This window comes from Parasteatoda tepidariorum, chromosome 4 (assembly GCF_043381705.1).
Source record: "Parasteatoda tepidariorum isolate YZ-2023 chromosome 4, CAS_Ptep_4.0, whole genome shotgun sequence".
NCBI classification, from domain to species: domain Eukaryota; kingdom Metazoa; phylum Arthropoda; class Arachnida; order Araneae; family Theridiidae; genus Parasteatoda; species Parasteatoda tepidariorum.
The window spans coordinates 29,602,892-29,629,876 of NC_092207.1; the positions used below are offsets into that span (position 1 = coordinate 29,602,892).

Here is a 26,985-nt window from a genome sequence, read left to right on the forward strand (position 1 = left end):
TGACAAGCTATCTCTTCTGAGTTTAGAAGGGGGGGGGGATAAAACAAATTTTCATCAGTCTCATAAAACATGCTCCGTAGAATTTAAACGAGATGTGAGTAAAATATAAAACGTTCTACAAAGGGCATAGAGGATGGTCCAAGGACATCATCTTTTACGGTATAATTTCCTTTAAAAATTATGATTTGAGAAGAAATATTTTGCTATGTTTAAGATTACTCACATAAATAATTTTACAGTAAACTTGCGATTATCCACGGAATCGGATGGCACAACTTTTACAGATATGTATTTCTTAGAAAATTTCACCGTATACTATTTTATCCTGTTAAAATGCCTCTTATTTATTTACAATAGACATTTTTAAACAAAAGGGAAAAAAGAGGGAGAAATAAAATTTGGTACAATGGGATGTCTAGTTCAAAACTTTTAAGAGAGTGGGATGTCCCGTCAAAAAACTTTGGGACAGTGGGATGCATAAACACAGCATCTATCACCAAGTACACTCTCGTGAGCAAAATAATGCAGGGGACAGATTTTCGCACAGTCAAAAGTGATTTGGACAGGGTCCCCCGTGGAAAGAGATGAGGCAACAGAATCTCTAAAAAAAAAAAAAAACACTAAACTCAGTAGTGTCACAGCCCATAGAGGGCCAAGGCCTACTGTGCCCATCTCAGTTTTCTTGACCTTAGGCTCTAGGGTGCATGAGCAGATGTTCCCGTTAGGTGGTCAACCGAACACGAAATCCCCATTGTTTAGTTCCCAAGCATGCTTGGTACTCATTTATCGACCCAACTGAAGCAATGAAAGGCTGAGTCAACCTTGCCCAGCCCGAGGATCGAACACAGGACCTGGGGCACGAGAGCGGGAAGCGCTATCACTCAGCCACCGGGTGTCGGAACAGAATCTCATTCAGACAAATTGTTTCAGTGTATAGTTTTGTCGTTAATGCTTTTCATTCATGATTATTTATTATTATTTTATTAAACTACATGAGATGTTATTAATTAATAAAAGTAGTTCATTTCCATGAAAATATATACCACAGGGTGACGTGACCTTTATGAAATCCAATATATCCAAGTTACAACCGCATATCATAACAGTTTAATTTAGACTGTTCATAACATTAAATTGAAAGTAAGCTAATCTCGTTCTTCTTACAAGTGCTTAATACATGCATCATTAAACTATACCGACACACATTGAGCCTTAAGAGGCCTCGACTTTTGCTTGGAATTTAAAAAATCTTGGATTTTCTAACTAAAACTTTTGATTTTCGCTTTCCTGATATAGATATTATATACATTTGTACTTAACAAACTGTTTATTTCATGGTATCATTTGACAGCACAATATCTTTAAAAAAAGATGGAAAATAACGAAATAGCTTTATTAGATTAGGATAATTAACACTTGAAAATTTTTAGAACTTCTAAGGAATTTTTTTTCTCAAAGCTTAAAAATATCTGATCTGTATTTTGGAGTGAGTAATTTAAAATTACATACTTGATGTCAGTTTTTCAGATTTTTTTTTAAATTTAATTTTATTACAGTTTAAATTAATGAAAACAGATTTGGATGATGCTAAAAAAATTAGCATAACGCAAATTACATCTAAAAACAGATAAATATATTCTATTGAACAACCTTTTAAAAACTACTGATTGAAGAACTGTATCGGTATAATTTTGTAGGAAAAAATTCTGATATGGTGATGGCCTCCCGCGTTGTATTTGACATGTATCGAAAGATACTGCAAGATCCAGCATAATATTATTTGTAAAAATTAAATAATAGAGTTTAGTCTTCCTCTTCTCAGAATAAGTCTGGACTCCTCTTTATTTCTTAACTAAGGCAAATCCTAAGTGGCTGAACATAGTAAAGACCTTTAATAAAGTACTGAAGAATATTCCATGGCATGATTGGACATTCTTTCATGGGCATACTGTACTTAAAAGAACAATTAAACATAATAATTGGAATAAATTAAACTAATCTAATTATTAATTCTTCATAGAAATTTGTTGAACAAGAAAAATAGCTAAAATCTAAATCAATTAGTCTTGCAAAATAAAAGATGGCAGGTATGTGCCATCACATACACGTCAAATCTGAGTGGTAACGAAAAAGTTTCGTTTCAGTTTAAGAAAACTTATATTTTGCCAAGGAAAAAGTTACTTATACCCGATCAGGTTAACCTCATAAATCTTGTTGCTGCTGAAAGGTGTAATTGATTCTTCGAAGACATTATTGATTTACCGATATCAGAGTTACAATCACGCTTCCACCTTATAATTATCGTGTCAATTGATGCTGGAACAACAGTAAATTGAAAATCGAAGATAAGTTATTGAGGCAGTAAATATTGGCATTGCAATTGCCAGAGGAGAGCATACAAGCTAACCTGTCAACAAACGTGTAATGAGAAGACGTTACCATTAAATTTAATTGGAAATATGAAACTAATTACCATATGTCAAGTCGATATATGTGAGAACAGTATGTTTTTATACATATAAAAATTTGATGTTTAACATTTAATTAGCAACTATAAATAAAAAGCGATTTATAAACGTTTGGTGTATGCATGCATGTTTTATAGCGAGGGTTCCCATACTTTTCCATATTCAATTCCCATATTCGTTCCCATATATTTTATAGTACCATAAGAATATTATAATTTCTAACAGCTCTCCATTCTAAATTTCGCACAAACATAAAGTCGCGAAGAGTTTAAGACACTGATACGTTTTGCGCCATGATTTTTTTTTATTTTAAAAATACCAAAACTTTGTCAAGTGTGTGCCCATTATCACAAATATAGAGATCTTGAGCGCACCTTATTAAACCCTTGTTTTAAAAAAAGTATTCGTGCGTAAATTATGTGTAGGGAATAATACAGCCACCATGTATTTAGATTGTCTTCCATTGCTGTAAACTGTCAAGTGTGTGCCCGTTATTTCAAAAACAGATATTATGAGTGCCCTCTATAAGACTCCTGTTTCAAAAAGTATTCATGCATAAATTGAGTGTCGGAAATAATACTGCTGCAGATTTCAATTGTCCTCCATTGCTGCTAATTGTCAATCGATAGAGATTAGACTGCCGTCATAAATCTTGACACTTCATTGATAGATTATACATAGATGTATTGTGGTATTTGCAAAAGCTAACTAACCGAAGTTATTGCATCGATTTTGAATAGCACAAAGCATATATATAATGTTGTATTTTAATCCATTGACTGCACTAAAAACCAGGCAAAAAATGCCTAGAATCATATTTCAATTTTTTTTACAGGAATCAGATAGTTTCAAATCTTTTTGTATCCATAAAAACACATGCAAAAATGAGGTAAACCATATTTCAATTCTTTTACTGGCATCAAGTACTATTTTAAATCCGTTTTTCAATGAACACGTATCCAGAAATGTCTGGTCCCGCAATGGACTGAACGTTAAGACACGGTTCCCAGCAGATCACCGAAGTCAAGCATCACTGGCTGCTGTTGTGAGTGACCACATGGATTAGTCTGAGTGGGGACCGAGGGTGTGCGGTATTTGTCCTCGTTAAACTGTTCTACCATAAAGTGCTCGACTTCGCGTGCAGGTCGTTGGGTTATCGAAGCGGTGGTGCCATCCCTTCTGCAGAGGATCAAAATTGTGATGGCATGTCTTCGGGTCATCCTCAGGGATGTTACCCAGACAGTCGCCAATAGCCCATTGTGCAGCTCTAGTTCAACGTAAATTAACTACAACTACAACAACCAGAAATGTCTGAGCCGGCTGGGTGGCCGAGCGGTCAGTGTGACTGACTGTGAAGCCTGTGACTGCGGGTTCGATTCCCGCTTCAAGTCATGGATATTTATCTTTGTGTGCTGTCCTCTGTTGTGTGATGTATGTATATGACCCACCCTATTAACGGGTATCCGGAGCCCGTGTAATGTTGCTCGCCTCCGTGACTCGGGTCACAAGGTGCTCATGCTCATCAGGAAATACAAAATGAGAACACTACCGGCATTTTCCATCTCGAAGTGTCTGCCGTAAGAAAAAATTCTGAAACATTTTCAATTTTTTCAAAGGCATCAGTTATTATTTTAAATCTTGAGGTCTCAATGAAAACACATCTGAAAATGTATTATACCATATTTAAATTTTTTACAGTCATCGAGTTCTATTTTGAATCTTCCGGTCTCAATGAAGATACAACTAGAAATGTCTTAAACCTTATTTCAATTTGTTTACAGGCATCAGGTACTATTTCAAATTTTCATGTTTTAATGAAAACACATCCAGAAACATATNATACAGAGTTGTATTGCAACATCAAAGATCATAAGATTTCTAAAAAATATCATTTTTATTGATAATATCTTTCAAGACACTTAAAAAAATCAACCTTCATTTAGAATAGAAGAACTAGAACGCGATATCATTGGAATTTCTTTAGATTACTGACTTTCTTTTTTTTTTCTTCCTCCAAACAAATTGTAGAGCAATAGAATTATTTGAATTTGCACAAAAGTACTACTAAAATGTCATAGAAATTTCATTTTTACCCAGCAATGCTTGGTATCGAAAACGGGTTTTTATGTGAAAAAAGAGATAATATCTATCTCTTTTTACGGAAGTGGATATTTATTTTTATAACCTACTACTTTTACTATAAAAAAAGCATTGCGCTTTGACTTTAGATCAAAACATATTTATGCTATTTTTTTTTTTNTTTTTTTTTTTTTTTTTTTTTTTTTTTTTTTTTTTTTTTTTTTATAATAAACAGAAATATCTTGGTTCTGCATAATAAATCTTTGTGGATGCGTGTTCATTCACTTAAAATATTAAAATAAATAAATAAAAAACTATATATACAGCCTAAACGATTTTCTGTAAAATCTATCCCAAATTTAATTTTAATTTATATAAAAGGCGCGAAAATACCAGTTCACATACCCCGAATTAAATAAACCAAGAGAGAAACTACAAACAAATGTCTTATCCAAGAACTCAAATTATAGAGAAGTCTATGATGACGTCACTTCATTTATAATACAACAGAAAAAGTATTAATGATTACTGAAATTACTGAAAATTTAAAAATCATCAATCTATTGCTAGTAGCAACAAATTAGAATACGTTTCATTTACAAGTAAAATATTGCAAGCAACTGGTTGCCATTAGCAATCAGAATATTACGACAATTTATTGAATCATATTGTCCCTCAGTTTGGAAGATCGTTTTCAATAATTGTATCGTTTTAAACTTATTTTAATGCAGGAGACTATCGATATATATTTTTATCGTTTGCATGTAAGCAGCGTTTATTTTTATTTTATATTTATAATTAATTTTATTGCATTAATTAGATTTTTAAAACACGTCATTAGGCGTGAAAAGTTCCACTATTCTTAGCCTCATTTTGACCAATTCCTTTCACTCCAGAAGGTAAAAGATTTAGATAAATAATTAAGTTAGTTATATGGCATCAGTTTAAAACAGGTATAAAACATTTCTTTTGTAATATGTCATTTAACAAATTTTTAGAAAAGAAGAGATTTGAAAATATCAACTATATTGGAATATAGGTTTTATAAAATACCAACAATATTGGTTTTAATGTAAAGAATTGTTAGTATAAAATTAATACATTTTTATTGAACGAAATTCGACAAAGCTTTATAACGTAAGTTTTTTTTTTCTTCCTTGTGATTTGTCTTCTGCCTGCTTGATTATTTTGACATAAATATGCAATTTTAAAGAAGTTTCACTAAACTGAAAAGAAGGAAAAAAAATTCAAATTTATTACGATATTGTTATTTAGTATTATAAGCTTGTATGTAGTGTTTCGTGAATTGAAATGTTTGAGAATATTTAATCACAATGCACCAAAGTTATGTTAGTCTTAATAAAATAAAATTTGTTACCGTTACTATTAATTTTCTGTGTATATATTAGCATATGATTATAGTATGATAGATTTAATTATGAGGGGCATATCATTACTTTAAATTTTCAGTAATTCTTAACGACGGTAAATTAAGCGTTTAGAAAGAAAAAATTTACGCTTAACCAGGTCCACTTATCATAGAATAAATGTCATGAAAGATTGAATTATGTAAAGAATGCCATCGTTACTGCTAAGCAATTCTTATAAAGGCTAAATTTTCTGTTTTTATATATTATAAATTGTGGTTTTTATAAAAAGACTTTTCCACTGTTAATAAGTGTAATTAATCATAACATAAATGCTATGATAGATTTAATTATGTTGAGAATGTCATCATTACTGTCAATTTTAATAACTTTTTTTTTTTAATTATTATACACTGATTGCATATTGCGATTCGATTTAAAGAGTTTTCGATACTTTTCGTTTAGCCGGGAGCTAGGAATTTCAACAATTTTTTTATTTTTATTTTATTTAGTTTGTATGCGTTTAAGAAATAAATAAAGTTAAAAAAATATTAAAAAAAGTTGGAGGATGTCATCGTCTTTCGGCGACATTTCGCTTGCGCCCAGCTAACAGAAAAGTACCGATTTTTCTACTGTTAACCAGTGCCACTAATTATAGCATAAATGTTAAGATATATTTAATTATGTAAAGAATATCATCAAGTCTGTTAGTTTCAAGCGATCCTTATAAAGGTTAAATTTGTTTTATTAACTTTTTTAAATTGTAAATTTTCATTAAGATTTTTCTACAGCTAAACAGTGACGATGATCAAAGAATAAAAATTATTAGATTCAACTATTTAAATTCAGCCTTCGTTACTATTGAAATTTAATAATTCTAGTCAAGATTAAATGTGCTGTTTAATATAATGTAGTTATGTTAAAATTAAGGAATTTTTTTATTATTAACTAAGAAAGATCGAAACAATGATTAATATATTTTAAGGATAGATACGAACATTTCAGAACGATAGTTTTTTTCATGCATCTTTAACTCGAAGCAAAACTATAATTTTATTCTACAAACACAAAATTGCGTGAAGTTTTACAAAAGCCTTTGAATTGACAGATAACTTGAGTCATTTTTTTTAAAAAAATATTTATTATTTAAAAACAGCCAATATTGCAAAATTTTAACACCTAGATGGTAATAATTAAAATTAATGAACATTTTTCTGTGTTTGCAAATTAATATGAGCCGAGATAATGCATGTTTAAGAACTTTTTTCAATTGTTAAAAAATTAGATCACAAACATTTTTCATATTCTCAAAGTTGCAGCTTTCCTTACGATCTACAATATTTGCTATCATTTCTTGGTGACTACAAGCAAAATGCACCGTCATAACAGGAATGGAAACAATCGCCAACTAAATTTTTGACTACATTTGAACTAGAGAAAGTAATCAAATCTTTAAAGTTCTGTCTCTAATGACAATTTAAGTTTCATCCAATTTCTAAATGGTGCAAGCGAACTTTTTGCCATCTTATCACCGATTAGAATTTCGACCACTCTTATACTTAAACGAACTGACCGGCAGATAACTAAAAATAATAAAATGAAATAAGTTTTCAAGTGGAAAAGTCAACGGGAAAAGTGATTCAGCATTCGGTTGGCCAAAAACAAATCAAAATTATTATTTTTTTTCATCACAGCTCTCATTATACAATTCTTACTAAAGGAAATAAATGTTAACTTTTGATATTTCATAGGGGGATAATAAGTTGACTAACTGAAAAGTACCCTTCATTATATTTAAAACATGAACAGACTTAACGATTTAAAGATAATATTAAGATTTTAATCATTACATTAAAAAAAATAATAATTTTCTCATTATGTAGTAAAAAAAAAGGAAGAACTTATCTTCTCTAAGACATCAGCACCAGTGATTGTTTCTAATCGCTTAAAGGCAAATATACTGCCGTTTATTGATAAAAAGAAAAAATAGGAAGGAGAAGGAAAAAAAATAACAGAAAAGAGAAAAACATAATAGAAAATATAATAACATTAAAAATTAACGGTGGAAGAACAAATTACTGTTATTACAAAAGACAGTACAACTACTAGGTACCAATTTAAGATACGTGCAACTATTTTTTCCCCTCCTAAGTTTTTTTTTTCTCTATCTGATATTACTTACTTACAAGTCATTTAAGTTATGGAACGAAGAGAATTGCTCGATAGTTTATATGCAGTAGTTTTTAAGCTTTTGAATAGTTGTTTTTAACAGTTTCTTGTGAATTGCAACAAGCACATCGTCGTTGAGCGAAAGTCAATTCGTAAACAATAGTTATCTACAAATTAAAGGCATACGATCTTTGGTAACAGCATTTCTAAATATTAAAAGTACATTTATGTAACGTTTAAAATAGTTCGATTTTATACATAAAAAGAGAATTGTGAATTTATATTTTTCTTAGCACAGAAAATGAGTGAGTTTATATGTATGCTCATGTATTAAACTCAATACTCAATACATTGTGATATGCTGACTACTAACTTCTAGTTATTAAGTTAATATATAAGATTAAAAAAAACATTAATAAAGCATTATATTTATATTTAATGATCATACTATTACATAACTATTTCCTATTAATGGTAGGTAAATTTAAACAAATATAAATTCAATTATTTTGTCAAAATTTCAATATCGATACATCAAGTCTTAAAAATAACGCAAATCCGGATTCTACAATTATTAATATTTATGCAGTAAAGTGCAAAAGCAAGTGTTTTTGAAGTATTTAACATACACGAATTCATAACACCACTTCTTTCAATATCCAGCTATAAAGATTACACTGTAAAAAAGTCCAGATCGAATTACTGTAAAAAGTACCAGCACTCAAGGTACCGGTACTTTTTATCGTAAAACCCTTCTTCCTTCGAATATGCCATGGAACAAAAAGTCTTACATGCCGTAATTTTTACTATAATAATGCCCGTAAAATCACTGAATCACTCTAATTAAATAAATATTACTGTGAAAATTATGGTATATTATTTTATGGTAAAAATGGATTTTACAGTGCCGGTACTTTATACCGTTATTAGATTTCGGAATTTTTTACAGTGTACTGGATAAATGGAATACATGCAGGATGCATTCCATCCAGATAGGTAATAATGCAGATTTCTCTTTACATATTGCATAGTAGATGCATTATGTAAAGATATGATGCTTTACATAGTTGCTCCCGATAAAATTTAAGTTTTTCTTTACNAATGCTTTACATCAAATTTAAAATAAATCTGCCAAAAAAGACCTTGCTTTTTCCAAACCTCTAGTTACTAAGATTGAGCTTTAGAAACGGAACAAAAAATAAGAAAAATAAAAACTACTTTCAGTAATATTCCTAATACTAGACAAAAAAATTTATCTATAGAGAATAGTTTTTTTAGAAAATTTAATTTACAAAAAATACGTAATTAGGGATAAATTTTAATGGAGCATCATATTGAAAAATATGATTCTTTGATTTTTTATATCGCCAGACGAAGAAAAATGTAGTTGTATAGTTGATACACTGTAATACATATAAAAGAACGTATATAGAAATTTAAATAAAATACCAAGGTAGAGACAAAAGGAATTTTCGATATCTCCTGCAGCTTAATAAGGGAGATTGAAAAGACCTTAACAATTTATACAGTTCTAAATCCATTGTCTAAATGCATATTTTGTTTTTATAAAAAACTGAGAAGAGTCTTTTTTACGTTTTAAGTCTTGTTCTTCGAATACTATACGTCATATGAACTATTTAGAAACATAAAATTGCAGTGAGTTTATTACAGTTATTCAGGACAAATTTTCTCCAACTTTAATAAGCACCTCCTATGATAATTAAATTATTTAAAATCAATATTGAGAAAAGCCAAATTTTTGTTAGTATGAAAAAACTTGTGATTTAATTTTTTAATATTTGAAAAGTTACTTCAACGCTACATTGCCATATATATTTGCCTAAATTGCGAATACATTGATATGATTTGTTTTTATTTAAGAAGTAAAAAAAGAAAAAAAAATTTTTTTTTTTTGTTCAATCATGAAACATGAGTTAAAATACCAAATTTATCTTAATCTATAGATTTGGAAGAATAAAAAGTAAAGAAGCAAAGCGTGCTAAACAGAAAACAATATTTCCACTATAAAACGATAACCAAGTTTCTGATTAAAGTACATTCTTCAATGAATTTTTGAAGGATAAAACCAACAGAAATATTTAAGGAATTTCATGTTCGTGCTATCACAATTATCTTATCTAATGCTGAATTATCTAGCGATAGCTTCCGCTAAATGAACTGTCAGCGTGTTAACATTTAACACGCCAACACATTTTTGACGGTGATAAGTTAAGCAATAAGTGGAAAACAGAAAACTACAGTAGAAATTTTTAAAAATAAATCGACAAATAAAAAGAACCAAATCAAATTAAACAGCTGTGAAATATATATTTTTTAATTATTTTCTCATAAAAAAGTTAATTACGTGGGATAGCAGTCAACAAACATTTCTCTAACACATTTCTGCCTTCCCGTCACCCTTGAAACTGTACTTGGCTTAAAATTGAGCATATGCTGTTTCAATTTTTAATACATGGGGTTTTCAATTTCGAGTATTACATGCTTCTACTATTACTTGTATTTTGACACATTTTTTCTGTATTTTGAAAAACTCTTTATTTTAGAGAATATAATTTGTAAAAGGTTCACATAGCACCCCAGCCTATGTTAATTCACTTATGAACAAAAGCATCAAAATAGCAGTACTTTGTTTTCCAGTTGTAAAATTTTCAACGTTTTTCCAAGGGAACAGATAATGCACTCCTCTTGCTTTAATCGTAACGCTGACTTTGTTTTTTACTCTTTACTGACATTGTGATCCGTAGGGAAATTTTCGCACTTGCGTTGTAAAACTCAAATAGCGTTCAGTTAAAATTGAGGAGTAGTGTAACGCTTTGAAAAATCTCACTAATAAGAAGAGTTGTAAACGGAATGTTTTAAGATATTAGAGAATAAAATGGTCGTTTTTAAATTTTTTCAAAGTCATATATTTTATAATTCTCAAAATTAAAAGATAAAAGCACTTACATTCCCCTCCCTCCCTTCATAACTCCAACACGACTTAGAATCTATTACCGTTGATAAATTTATAACCCATAGTTTGTACTCTTTATGCAAATATTTCATAAACAATAATTTTGACTGCCGGAAAAATAAGTTTAAAAAAAAAAACGATTAAAATCAATTGTTTGAATAATAATTTTTTATTTTATTTATTTCATTTTTTTTAAAATTGTGTCCCCAATCAATTTTAAAAATGTGATTTTAGAAGAAAAAAAAATCACCAAATTTACTTTTATGTAAACTATCATTTTTCAGCAATATATTAGAAACGTACAAAATTTGTTAACCCTATTTAGCACATTTATTAATTATAATTTTCGAAAATTTATACACTTTAACATAAGAAGACAGCAGCATTCATTTCATACGGATACGATTTTGAGGGACGAAAGCCGCACAGAATATCAAAAAGGTTTTTTTTTAATTGTTAAATGAATTTAATAAACTAAAAAAACAAAAATTATTTTTCAGTTTATCTGCAATTCGTATCAGGAAATTTTTTTTACGAGACACGTCATTAGCATTTTTAGTTGCCAACGGATACAAACTCTAGTGTCCTTGCCAAAAATCTATCTTTTGACTTTTATTCTTCAATCTTATATTCTTTTTCACATGAGATCTTGTCACACCTGGCTATTTTTTGAAATTTTCATAACTGGTTGCCTCACACACTCAAATTTCTGGCAGAACTTAGCAAGTCACATGAAGTTGATTTCTTTCAAATGAAGTTTTTACTTTTATTTATTTTATTATGCCTTCTAGGTTTAAATGACATAGATTCAGAAAAGAAAGTTTCTAGTAGACACATGCCCAAGAGCTGCGATAAAGAGATTTTCCCAGAGATAATACGAGTGATACTTACTTTTATCATATTAATTTATAGAGTGCTGTCAAGTCACTTAGTTGTAAAGATTTTCATCAATCATTGTTTCATAAGATTCGAACTCGTTCTTAAATTATGTCGGGGAAACTAGTATATTTTGTTGCTTTTTTAAAGTTCATTGCATTTTGAAATATCAAGTTTTGAAATTCGTTGAAGGTAATTTAGCCCTTAAAAACAGAAGAATATTTCTCCCAAAAGCTTTAAGTTAATCGGAGTAGACTGTATTAAAAGTAAACTTTATAAACTCATCCATCAGCCAGAATCAAAGGAAGCGAAAAATAGAAGTTCTCAGTACTCTAAATTTAAAATAATAACAGTGGTTCTGATTTCGTAAAAACAAATGCTCTGATTTTATTGACATTCTACTCAATATTTCTATATATATTTGCCGAATTCTTTTTATAGGGCTCTTTTTAAATTCCAAATTACAACTAGAAAAAAGTATGGTTAAAACTACCAGAATATTGTAAAATTCACAGTGTTTCTGAATGTATGGGAACGCCAAATAGCTCATTATATTTTACCGAAGCACTTTAGTAAAGTTTTTTTTTTAAATAGACAATAAAGTATATGTGATAAAATTGAGCAAATATGGTAAAATTTTGAAATTTTATCATGATACCTTAGAGCAGTGTTTCCCAAACTTATGACTTTTGTGTACCCTTTCTAAATTTTTCGTAACTGTTCCCGTACCCCTGGGGGTGCGCGTACCACACTTTGGGAAAAACTGCCATAAGAGTATGGCATAAAAACCATTTATTTGGCCACATTTATTTTTAAATTCTTTTTTACAACAAATAAAAACTATAATTTTGAAAACAAAAATTTCTGGTAAACCGTTACTATATAAATGGAAAAATTACCAAATGAATGGTTTAAAATAACATATATTTTGGTTTCATTAACCATAATTTTTTTCTCGATGTACTTTACAAAATAACATGGTTAACTTATTATTTATTCACTTTCTTTACATGCAACTTCGTCGAAAATTTAAATATATTATAAATTTCTTGCTCATAATCTAGTCAATTCTATCTAGAATAAACTGCAAAATTTCGCAAGTAAAATTTTAATGAGATGGTGTACTCCACGAAAATTTCTCCGAAAATCATTTCTCAACGACTTTATTTTCAAAATTTTTCGATGAGGAGTTTTTAAAATATTGCTCTTTCATATGCTTCAATATTCAAAGTTTGGATAAAATAATTATTTTATCATACAAAGAATTTAATAAAATACGCTAATAAAAACAAATATGCTTATCAAAATTACTTTATTTATTTGTTATGAATAAGCCTTGAAATCTATCTGACCCAATTTTTTATCAGGTTACATGTATTTAAAGGGTTAGTCGTCAGAGTTTTAAACACCCAAGACAGAAAATGTAATTTTTTTATAACCACGATAAATTTTTACGGGAAAAAATTACTCTTAAAAAAGTCGAGAAAAAAATATAATAATTCAAATGATTACAGGATATTTTCAAAAGCTATTTTGTAGAATTGCAGTAGCAAATATATTGTAAATTTTGTAAAATATTTATATTCAATTCAAGAGAAGCACCAACCTTTAGTTCATCGAAACGTTTTCTTTCTTTTTATCGAGCTAAAATATACATTGAATTCGTGTTATTTGATTTTGAATAGAATAAAGAGATAAAAATTTAACGAGCAAACAATTTTAAATTCATAATATTTAGTCATATATAAGACAACAATTAATAAAATGCATTTTAATTTTTCTCTTNATAATTATATATATATACATACACGTCTCATTATTAGAACCAATTTTTTAAAAAAATGTGACACTAAAATGATCCACTATAATTCATAGAGTTAAAATATTCTTCAGGGGAATCATACTGCAAAAAGTCTGCATAAAGTGTTTACTGAAGCAAATTGTTTAAGAAATTTTATTGGCTATTGTTGGTTAAAATAAGTGTTTAGGTTTGATCCAGGAATATAAATTTATTATACTTAACAACCATTTTTGTTCAGCAAAAAAAAAAAATTTCATTTATTTTAAAGTTGTTAAACATAATAATGCATTTAAAGCGAACATTTATCTTTCTAATGAGTGGAGCATTTTACAACTGAATTTTCAAAAGTATCTGCATTTTTTTAAAGACATGCAAACATAAATGAGAAAAATTTCTTACATTGAGTCCATAGATTTTTTTTTAAAAAAAGAATTAGAGGTTTGATGTATAGAAAATAACAAATTTAATTCTGTGAAAGGATATACATGCTTGGAAGTTTAAATTCCCTCAGTTTTCTATGTCTTTAATGTAAAAAACATTATCTGCTTACTTACGTAATGAAAGCTTTTTCCTCCTTTTAAATTTCCCAAGAGCACAACAAGGTACTTAATAATCTCTCGTCTTTCTTTTTTTTAGGCCAGAAGACTAGGTTTATACCGCCGTTAGATTTCTTAATCTAGATTACATTATGTAATTTTTCTTTTAGTTCAATATAAACAAATCTGGCTCTTGTGCCAATGAACCTCAGAAAATATACACTGTCCGAAATTTCTCGGCGAAAATGGTTTAATAGCACTTTATTTAATTGTTATCTGACCATTTTCGGCCAAAACTGTTAAACAAATATAAAAAAGATGATATGCAAACTGTTAAGCGTGAGAAAAAATGTTTACTGGTCGTCTTTTCCTAATACTGTTAAACAACCAACTTATAAAGTCATTTTGTTCCATGCAGCTGGGTACATACTGAGAGGGCTAATTGGTCAATCTCATGACCGGCGGAACAGAGGTTTGAATCCCAGTGTTAATGCTACAATATTTCTTCCATTCCTTGAATGCATGTAGAATTACCAGTGTCCTGCACTATTGGAATACAAAACTATAGCTAATGCCAAGAGCTTCAATGTGTGTTTAATTCAATGTTGCAATTTTTATGGTTTAAAAACTTTGCTCGTTGTAAATGGTTAGAAAACCGTACAGTTTTTTATACACGGTTTTTTAACCGTACAAGTAGTAAGCGGTTTCAAAACCGTAAAGGTAAAAAAATGTTCCTAACCATAAACTATATGGTTAATCGGATGAATTGACAGCTATTTTATCGTAATTTCAGAAGGAAAATTCGAGCACGGTAGAATTTCCCTTTCATGCCAACTGATGTTTAAAGCTTATAGTTTTTATCGTATCATTCTTTTATTGTATTGTATCATTCTTTTATAACTTACGAGAGAAAAAAGTGAAATAGATTTCTGTCTTAGTCGTCTTATGAAATTCATAAGTATGTAATCTACCTGGTTAAAAGGTTAATTTATATAGAGAATATTGCAATTAAAATACGTTGATTTTTTTAATAAATATTCGGTGATAATTATTTATTCTTCGCAAATATGTTTTAAATTATTGCATACAAACTGTGATTTATTATTGAGTCTCGTAAAAGTACAAAGTGAACAATCATAACTCAATACATCTTTGAGAATCAGTTTAAACAATTTTTTTCACTATTTTATCATAAATAAACAGTTAGACGCTTCTTATCAAAAAATTGTGTTTTCTGAGCTATGTTAGAGGCTTCTTTCAGTAAATATTTATAAATTTCTTTCTCTTTGAAGAGCATAAGTGTAAATAATTAGTGTGTCGTCAGTTTTTGATAAAGAAGTTTATCTGAAGTTTCTCACTATTTTCTTTCAATGCTCCTTAGCAACTTGTTGGACTGCAGTTCATATGACAGTAAGCGTGGATCTTACAAAACCATTAATCAGGAAAGTTATGTGGAAATTTTAGCGTCCGCATTTCAGTTAATTTCAGTTTTTTTTCTTAGTTTTATAAACGCTCTAGTTTTGAGGAAGTGGCAATTATTTCAATAAACACAATTTCCGTTTGTTTTTCATCGTCTGAAATGAGCATACAAAAGAAAAGTCGTTAGACTGATTATTATTGCTCGCTGTCATTCAACAAATTCTATCAGAAATATGATTTTGAAGAAAAAAAATATAAGCTATTGTACTTATCGCTAGCTGCCATTCAATAAATTCTGTGGTAAATAGTATTTAAATACTATATAAAGAGCCAATGAAACTTTAAAAAATCATTTTATAAATAAGGTGTATTTCAAATCGCTTCTGGGTTTTTTAATCTTCACATTTTTAAATAAAAAGGCTATTTATACTTTGGAGTAGGTTCAAAAGGTATGAACAAAAAAAATTAAATGCTGAATATGTAAGAAAAGCTAATTGGTAGTCAAAAATACTTTAAAGAAAACCACTATGCATAAATTGTGTATCGGTTCCTCTTATCGCGTGTAGATGATCAATTCCACAATTAAATTTTCCTGAAAAGGTATGTACGCACAAAGGAGAAAAAACCAAATTAATTTTTTTATGCAACGTGAATTAAAATTATTCTATAGTAAAAACATCTATTATTTACAACTAAACAATCTAACATTTCTTCTTTAAATGCAAGAAATATTTAAATTTTAATGGTCTAAAATTTCATGGTTAAAATTATTAGAATATTACATTCTATTCTTCATTAAATATTTTGCTTGAGCCAAATATTTACTGTTAAAAAAGTTAATTTCATGATGAAAATAAACATCAATAGGTTTAAAGTTTCACTGTTCCTTAGTCGTCGACTTAGTCCATACCTGGGTCGTAGCCCTGGGTTACCTGGGAATCTTAGTCGATACCTGGGGTCGTAGCACTTTTCACCCCCTTCTCTGCACCCCACCGCTTATAACTTCTGTCGTGCAAATTTTTAGTTAGAGTGGAATTTTATGCCATAATCAAATACCGATAATGCATTCGTAACATTTTAAAAAAATAAGTAACCTAAACTAAAACAGTAAAAAAAAAAATTCTATATTTTTTCAAGAAAAAAAAATAGAGCTAAAATTTGAATTTTAAAAATAATATGATTTTAAAAAAAGAAATTACTTTTAAGTAGGAACTTCGGTAAATATTCACTTCATTTAATATATCCATGAATTCAGACTCATAATACAGTACTTTACCTCTCTTTTTTGTTTTTCTATAACGTAATCTAAAAATAGTTTATAAAGATNTAATTCTGTTTTAAATAAAATTAAATATTTATTTAAGGAGTGTGTAGGAAAAAGTCAAATTTAAATTTGGTGTATGCTTATAGTGTACGTACTTTGTATAATTCCACCCCCCCTCCCCATCGTACAAAACCGTACAAAATAGCGAATCCCCTCCCCCCCCCTTCGGGATGTACGTACTTTTTGAACGGCCCCTTTTTTATTTTATAACCGACCCAATTTTTTGGTTTACGACTAGTAATGTTCAACTACGTAGCCCTGTAATTTTGAACCCAATCCCAGAAGACAAGGGAACAACTGGATCAAGTATGGGGAGAAATTTGCTTTCGAAGAGGACTTTCTGATTAAACTAACCAGCATTTACGTTACACGGAGAGGAAGATCACGAGAACACCTCGCGGTTAGCCAGACGGCAAGGGAACTCTAACCCATGATCCGTCTACCACTGAGGATAGTTCACGTCAGCTCTATGGTCGGTACAAGCCGGATCCGGATTTCGTATCGACCAGCCATCGCTGGGATTTGGACCCGGTTGATCTCATTGGAAGACGAATGCTCTATCCCTTCAGCCATCGCGGCTCAAAAGCGTAAAATTGCCTTGAATATTTAGATGGCTAAATAACTCAATACCTTACTAAAATCAGTAACACTTATACGAATGACTTTAACTTCTTTCCGCGTACATAATCCTGTAAAAAGTTGATCAGATTTTTAGAGTTTTTGATAGTCCGCAGTAAGATCAATTACTATACAATTTTTGAATGCTTTACAGATAGATAGCTATTATGCCTAGAACTACTTGGCATTATGGGTATTATATTTAATAAATATCTAAATGTATTTTACGAAGAAAGAAAAATAATTGGAAAACGAATTTACGTAAACACTTAAGTAAGGAATTAGAAGACGTTTTTGATTCCTTCACATAATTGATTAATGAAAATTAAACAGTGGTTTGTTATTTAATTGTCTTGTATGCAGTGTATTTACAATATAGACAATGGAAAATTTGTAACTAGAGTATTTTAAATCATAATCTGCTCTTAAAAATGAGAATCTAAAGTTCTCTTTAAAATGATGCTTGTCACTTGGCATGAGAAAAAAAAAGGGGGGAAGCACTTAAAGCGTAAAAATATCTAATATTTTTCTAATCACCAAACTTTCTAAAAACAAACCACTTAATCAGCCCTCTAATCGGTTCAACTACTTTTCTTTTCACTCCTATCAACTTAGTAAACATTGCAGAATACTTTCTTATAATAAGCTGTTTAATTGCTTCTGAAGTTACTGAAGGAGAAAAAAAAATGACCAGTACGTAAAGTTTATTGTGAAGAGCTTGTTGAAATGTCGAAGTGCGTTTTGGGAGAGGGAGGGTGTATGGGAAGCTTTTTGAAGTGGTTTCACTGTGTTGAGAAACATATATATAAATAAGATAATTTTTAGTTGTGAGGAGTGGGCGATGAATTGTGCTGAAGGAAGTGGAAAAGCGGATGAAAAAGAGGAAGATTTTTTTTTCACTCTTTTTTTGAAGAGTGGACAGTAACTACCCTGACCTCTCTCTGCCTGCGAGTATTTGCGCCTTCCCCGGGGCTTGACCCTGTTCCATTTAATCGCAATACGAAAGAGAGAGAACAAAAAAGTGGGTTCCCCAGGTGTTGTTCCCAATACACTTTTTTAACCAACTCCCCGCTCTTTCTTTTTTTTGAGCTCCTATCTTACACTTTTTTTCAAAATTATATATTTTGATTTATTTTTTTTTAACAAAAAAGTTTTTTTTAGCTCATTATTATTACTTCACCAATGATCAAAACGATAGTTGCCATTTATTCTGTACAAAGTACTTTCAAGTAATAAAAAAAATGTTTAGTTATTTATAAGAATTATTGAGCGTTTAATAAAAGAATTGAATCACTGAATTAGAATTAATTTTTAACCTTGTAATGTTGTTTGCTACCATACTTACGTCTGTAAGCCTCGTGCTGTACTTTTTCAGTGGTGCACGAGTAATCATTTTGTTCTTGAATTAAAAAAAAAATTAAGTCCAACTTAAATGATAAGGAAACTGAATCAACTATTTGTGTAGCGTCATACTTAGTATTTTGTTAAAACTTTTTAAGAGAAAATCAATCTTTCAACACTGAAGTTAAGATCATGTTTAGATCAATAAAGCAATGGGACATTTACAAAGAAAGAAAGTTTTCATTACGTTAAGCACAGTGTTTTAATTTACATTTAAAATATCAGAAAACTGAGTGGATCCCATTTTCCAGTAGCAGTTATTTTTATTCGTTTTTATTATTTCACCAATGATCAAAATGTCAGTTTCATAAGTACCTTCAAGTATAAAGTACTTATGAAAAAAATTTTTTTTGTTATTTATAACTATTACTGAACGTTCAATAAAAGAATTGCATCACTGTATTAGAACTAATCTTTGACCTTGTAATGTTATATCTAACTCAGATGACGAGGTAACTGAATGAAATATCTGTAAGGAGCCATGCTTATTATTTTTGTAAAAACTTTCTAAGAGAAAAATCTATCTTTCAGCACTTTCTATCTTCAAGATCATATTTAGCTAAAGAAAGCAAGCTCTCTTTGGAGAATTACCCTCTTAGAATAGAAAGAAGAAGAAAAAACTTTTATTACAATATTAAGGAGAATGAATTGATTTACTTTTAAAATATCAGAAAACTGCGTGGATCCTATTTTCCAGTAGCGCATATAGGTCTTTTCACATTCTTTAATTTGTCATATCTTGCATGCATAAAAACTTGGTATGAAAAAAAATGGCATGGACTTAATGTAAGATATTTTTCTCATTTGTATTTTCATATTTGAAAAAAAAAAAAAAAAAAGGCAGACATTTCCTTAAAATATGGTGGTAATATGTACCAAGCGTAATACAAATAGGTAGCTTGCATTATTTAATGACATAAATTTGAAGAAAAAAGTAGTTAAGTATGATTCAAATGTATATTTCTGCATCGCAATAAAAAAAAAATCTAAATTTTCAGAGGCACATTTTGTTAATTTTCACACGTAACAAAAACTTATTTTTTTAATATTTGAACTTTTCCTTGTGTATTCCAGAGAAAACTAATGAAATGAATTCATTAAAAGCACGTGATCTTTTGCTCTTCATTTTATGACACCAAGTATTTCTTTACCAGTAATCATCACGACTATATTAGCATGCTATACCAGAATATCAGTATTATTATATCAACAATCAACATTACTTTAAGAACTATGAACATTACTACACCAATTACCTAGCACAACTTACATCTTTCAGTATTATTTCACGGGAGATCAAAATTTCTATAGGAATTAACAGTATAGCAAGACTATTATATCAGCTATCACCATGACCATACCGACCACCTATTGGTGGTCGGTATGGTCATGATATTTCGCATAATAATATTATTATTATGCCAAATATCAATATTACTATAGGAACTATCAGTATAAAAACAATGCTAATTAGCAACTACAAGCAGAAATTCAGCAAGACTTACCCTGACCTCTGAAGCACCTTATTGTATTTGCTTTTCTTCCACTATGCATTTTGTTTTGTTTTTTGTACAGTTCCCACATATAATCCGATATGCTTCGATTTCCACTGGCCTTCGGCCTAGATTGAAGTTCGAACATAGCGAGCAATCGTTTTTCAAATGCGTCTACAAGTTCTTTGTTGTGAGCTGTTTTGTGGTTTTTTCTGTGTTTGGTTGCTGAAGCCAGCTTCATGTGGACTCCTGCGACAATCAAAAGCAGCAGCAGCGCCCAAATGCGCTGGCGCATGGTCAGGAACCTGTCAAATATAAAGAAACAAAAATTAATTTCCGTGGATCAAATTTTCATTTTTCAAAGCAGCAGAAAAAAATAAGGAGTTAATTTAATTAAGTCACTTTATAATAAAGTTCTAATAAAGTCATTGCTTTTCAGTTGACGTTTAGTACGGGAGACTGCTCGTTTTGCACTCCAGTCCCTATTATTGCTACGCAGTCATTACTCGTTGTGAATTAGAAATTATTTTGAAAAACAAATAAATAAATCCAAAACAAGTAATTTTTTTTTTCGAGAGTTTAAGGTAAGAACTCCAAAAAGTGATTGAAATATTTAAACACGTTAAGTATTTTACTCTCAAACAACGAGCTCGTTGTTCAAGAATAAAATTTTTGATGTTGTCATTTTTATTATAAAATGTTTTTTTCAGAGTAATTTATTTAATTTTGCTAATAAAGTTTGCAGCTTAGTATTCCAAATAATGCAATCAAGCTAAGCTAAAAGGAAGCTGATGTAACGGTGTTAATCTAAAGAAAACATTTCGAATAAATGTAAAAATTAATAAAAATACAAAGCAAATTTTTATTTAAAAAATGAAAGACAAATATGACTATCGTAAAGAAAATGCAGTAATGCATAATACAATGTAATTTTAAAACTATTTTTTTAAAAACGGAATTATTATTCACGTTAAATAACCAAAAGCGTGTGTGGATTTTTATAACGTTGGGGGATAGAGCGCTCGCCTTCCAGTGAGGTGAACCGGGTTCAAATCCCAGGATGGATGGTCGATAGTTCCGCACCCAGCTCGCAACGATCACAGTGCTGACGTAAAATATCATTAATGGTAGACGGATCATGGGTTAGAGTCCCCTTGCAGTTAGGCTAACCGAGGGAGGTTTACCTCTCCGTGTAGCGAAAATGAGGGTTAGTTCCATTAGGAAAGTCCTCCACAAAGGCAAATTTCTCCCAATATTTGATCCAGAAGCTTCCTTGTCTTTTGGATTGGATTCAAACTTACAAGGCTACAGAGTTGAACATTAGCTGTCGTGAATCCAAAAAATTTGGTTGACTGTACAACGATTGTTATAAAATAAAATGAAATTCGAATTTCTGACTGAGTGCCGACGACAGGTCACACGATTAATTCATTATTGGGGATTTTTACTTAAAAGCACATGTTAATTTTGTTACTTTTTCGACACATAATTTCTTCTTAAATAGTATTCTAGAAATTGGTGGCTTGCATTGTGCTAGACTACAATTGCAGTATTTAGAATTTAATTCGAAAAAAAAATAGTCGTTTTTAATACTTCGAAATCGGATAAGCACAATTTAAAAAAAATACAATTCCGATTTTTGCTGATTTACGTATTATCTATAGAAACCTTAAAAGACTGGTAAAACAACAGTATCATCCAAACAAAGATTCTAATAATCATAGAATGTTGCTATCAACATTTCAGTTGCGTAAAATTTAATAATAATAATTTATAAAAAAGAAATTAAAAGATTGCAAATGAAAGAAGCTTTTCAATACGCATTTTACCAGATCATTTTGTTAAATGTCTATAAAAATAATCAATTAAAAAGTTTTTGTTAAATTAAGAGTGAAAAGTTAACACAATTGAACTAGTTTAAAATCTCGTAAGAATGCCGATCCGATTCTGAACGTAAAATAAAGAAAGAAAAGGTCAGTACTTCGCGACGATCGAACGAATGAATGATTGAAACACATTCTTAATAGAACACCTGTTTATCTGGGGGAAAAAAAAGAAGTCTTGTGCAATCAATTGTACATTAGAGAGAAAAGGAAGAGAAAAAAAAAGTTCGATGCACGATGTTAAATATAAATTCGTGGTCAATTACTTCCCTTAGACGTGAAATGTGCCACGAACCGAGCTGCCAGAATATGCTAAGAATTTGCAGTATTTAAACGAGAGGAACAATAATTAACCTACGCCAACAATAAAAAGTAAAGTAAATAAAAAAGTAATACGTATTACGACGAAAGCTATTTGAGAAAGACTGATAATTCTTTTTTTTTTCTTCTTCTTCTTTTTCTAAACATTCTTTTTCAACTTTTCTTTTCTTAACTGAACACGTGCAGTAACAACCCCCCAGACTAAAACATCATTTTTCTGTCAGGTGAAAAGTGAATTAAGTCAATGACTGTCTTGTTAAGAATGTTAATAAAATTGGAAAGCGAAAAAATAGTTCAGAAAGAATTGAAAAAAATTGAGATTAATTTAGAAATTATGTTGTTCAATTTGAATAAAACCGATCTAAATCCTAGAACACTACTAATAGTATGACGCAGCCCATATTTTTTGTAATATTTATGAGTATTTCCCCATTCTATTAATATAAGCATTTATGTACTATACATAAGTAAATGAAAATCGCAAATTTCAATTTTGTTTCCATTGTCGTAATTTTTTAATCATGTCTATATGGTACTCAACCTTTTTACAGCTACACTACACACTCGCTAATTTTAATCATTAACATGCTTTTTATTTATATTGCTTAGTATATCAAAAATAACTTCCACGATAATTAATCTACGAAATTTTGGAGAAAAATAATATTAAAAAAAAAAAAGATAGACTTTTTCAAGATATTAAATAAGCATGATGACGAATACCAGGGGTACGGAATATTTTCGATTGCGCAAATGAGGTTCGGGTGAAATTCAGACAGACCTGGAGAAATTTTTAGTCTAATTCGAAAAAATTACAACAAAATTTTTTCGTGTAAAAAAAACCTTATACGTCAATTTTTCATTAGTTTGAATTCCTTAAACGAGACCTTAAATTTAATTTTATAAATTATTACTTTAGTACATTTTGATTTTTATTATTTTTTAACAGATATGTTATTTTTGCATAAATTGCGGGAAATCAAATTTATTGTTAAAGAAATTGTATGAAATCAAATCCTATGTTAAAGAGAAAAATATCGAAATATTTTAACAAAATATAAACTTTACTTTCTAAAAGGAATATTTCCGATCTCGCGAACGATGTTCTGGGGAAATTCAGACAAACCTGGGGATATTTTTAGTCTAATTAGAAAAAATTGCTACAAAATTTTTCTTCTAAAAAAAAAACAACTGTCGCTCTAAATTTTTTTTTCCGGTAGAAAAACTTTTTATGTAAATTTCATTAGTTTGAACTCCTTAAACGGGGCCTTAAATTTAGTTTTATTAATTATTACTATTTTAGAATACTTCGATTTTTATTATTTTTAACATACATGCTATTTTTTCATAAATTGTGTGAAAGAAAAGAATTTTTTTTAACAAAAATTTTTAATAGAATATAAAAAAGCACGATAATTTTAGGGGAAATTTCAAACTGAAAAAAAAAACCTGTTTTCAGAAGAAAAAGTAGACGCAGAGATTATTTTGTACCCGACGTAAATTACTATCCTCATATCTTATCCTACTTGTATACAAGATGATAGTTCTTTCGTCAAATCCAAATACATTTTAGAGAAAACGACTTTAAATGTTAGAGAAGTAACTGTTCCATGCTTCACAAATATATGCATTTTGTATTTTACACTTGCATAAGAATGTTGCATAAGAATGTTCTCAAATAACTTATAGTTTCAGGAAAATGTTCTCGAACCTGCATGCTTTCTAAAAAATTAAAAATAAAATAATAATAAAACCGAACACATCGTAGTTCACGGCGCATCAGCTGTGAGCCACTTGCTTTAGTGCATCGAAACTGTAGAATTGAAATAACTATTTATCCAACTTCACAATTCAATGTATTTACGTGAAATTTAAAACACTTGTAGTAAAACATTATAGTAATTAAGTTTTAGAATTTATGCAATGCATTATAAAAGGCTAACATTAAACAAATAAAACAACCATTCAGAACGCACAACAAAAATGTGATGTCTAAGTAAATGCATCTAAAAAAAGTAACACATCTTAAGGTGATTGTAGCCTATTGTACAGTGTGCAAAAAATAAAAAAAAATAAACGGACCATCCTGAATAACTTTTGATCTAATGATCGTATCTTCCTGTAAGGGGATTCCATTCTAATGCTTCGAGGAGGGGACTTCAAATATGCTAATCAATAAGCACATACGATAATTTAAGTCAGAAAATCAGACACGAAAACGTACTTTCTCTGGATAAATATATCTTTTTTTTTGACAGATGCGGATATCTGACCCCCAATATATGGGGGTAGCCGCAATCTGGGAAATATGGTTTCAATAGTTTGGACCCCTTAATGTTTATAAATCGAATTTCAAATAGACGACTTTTTTAAAATTCGATTTCTCCGGAACTATTCGACTGATTTCGCTCAAATTTTGAATTTTGTCATGTAAAATTATATTCTTTAAAATGATGCAGAAAACTGTATACCTTACAATTCAAAATTTTTCGACTATTACTAACTAAATAAAATAATAAAAAATAATAAATATTTAATAAAGTTTATTTTTTGCATGGAATTATCTTGGAATAGATTAATTTAAAATTTTTCAATTCTTTTAAAAAGTTCTCGTGATGTAACGAAATACGCAAAAAGTAAAATTAATACTAGGGGGTCCTAACTTTGGAGCGTACTCGAATTATTTTAAAATAGAAAGTTCTCAGCTCTTTATTTCTTTTTTTCAAAGTTTTAAACAGATTACTTTAACTAAAATACCTTGTTTTAATACATTATTTAATTTTATTACAAGTATTATTATTATTTAGGATAATAAGTGATTGCGGCATAGTTTTAACCCGTAACGAATTTTTTAGAGTTTTAGCCATTTTAATTCTCATGATATATTATGTTCAATGGGATTCTCAATGAATTTGCTTGAATAAAAGTGGAAAGTAACTGTTGTGAAAAATCACTGTCTTATTATAATTTAATATTTTCATAAATATTTTAGGCTTATATTAATTATATAGAGTAATAAAAACTAATCGTAAATTAATAAACAAAACAGAAAATTAAGATCAAGCATTTTAAACACAAGAGTGACAATTTATATAAAATATTACTGAAACAAAGTATGGACTGGTAAAAAGCTGAATGGTTTCTTATTCAGAGAAAGAATTACATTAATAAGGACAAACCATATCAAATCTAAAATAATGTATTCCATTGTAAAACGAATTACACTACGAAAATATGATTAAACACGATAAATGAACTATCTTTAATAGCCAATACTACTTAAAAAATTAAAGCTATCAAAATATGCATTTTGAACTTTCTTAAATTCGTTCAAGAATGCATTATCTTTTTCCATGAATTTAACCTTCTTTCTAGTGTTAAATACAAATTAAACATTGGAATACATAATGTAGAGCATCTGCAGCTAGGTATTTCTCGACAATCTACAAAAAGTGTATGAAAACAAAAATTCGTTTTATCACATTTTATTGGAAACAGTTTTTAAAATTAAAAATCTTTAAAATATAAGTTTTTTTTTTAAATAAACATACTTTTGTTTCGTTTTATCAGCATCTAACAACTAATCTACATATGAGCTCATTAAGTTAGTGCATTAACTCAATACTGGCCGAAAAATAAATGAACGGAAAACATGCAAAACAAGGTCGACGATAAATCTGTAATGGAAAACCCCCTCATTTGTGTGGAAGTGTGAAGAGAGTGTTACCAGCTAAGTTGCTGTCCACGTCGTCTGATCGGGTCAAATTTACATATAGTTCCTACTGAAGTAACTTTTCATCGCAAATTCTATTTATCTACATTGGTAAATTAAAATTTGAAGTTAAGAAAAAAATGAGCTCATGTAAACCTAGAGTAAGTTTTAAATGTTAAAATTTTTTTTCTTCAAAATATCAAAAACGCAAGTAATTTATTAGGGAATTTCCCCACAACGTAATCCTTAGTAATCCTCTCAAAATTTGTTTGTATTTTGATATCTTTCTTAAAAAAAATTTCAGCACTTGAAATTTTACGGCTTACTTCACGTTTTCCTGAAAACTTTAAACTACTAATGGTGGTGAAAGATAATATTGCTGTGAAAATTTTCTCTCGTGGTATGGCGTTCTATTAAAAGATAAAACCTTAAAAATATGGCTAGGTGCTTGTCCATTGTTGGACGGTGTGTGTGAGAATCCATCTATCTCTCGAACTTCCGACTCGTTATAGACGTTATGCTCTAAAAGGAATATTTCCGATCT

The 26,985-nt window shown here is 29.5% G+C and overlaps 1 protein-coding gene across 2 annotated transcripts in view; it reads right to left on the minus strand.

The window, feature by feature from the left end:
- The window catches only part of LOC107442925 (bone morphogenetic protein 4-like), a 63,104-nt gene that overhangs the window by 2,800 nt on the left and 33,319 nt on the right, over positions 1-26,985 (minus strand). For both annotated transcript variants that reach the window (XM_043047637.2, NM_001323812.1), the window contains 1 exon segment: positions 20,538-20,830. In XM_043047637.2, coding sequence (XP_042903571.1) covers positions 20,538-20,820 — 283 coding nt within the window. In that variant the 5' untranslated portion in view covers positions 20,821-20,830.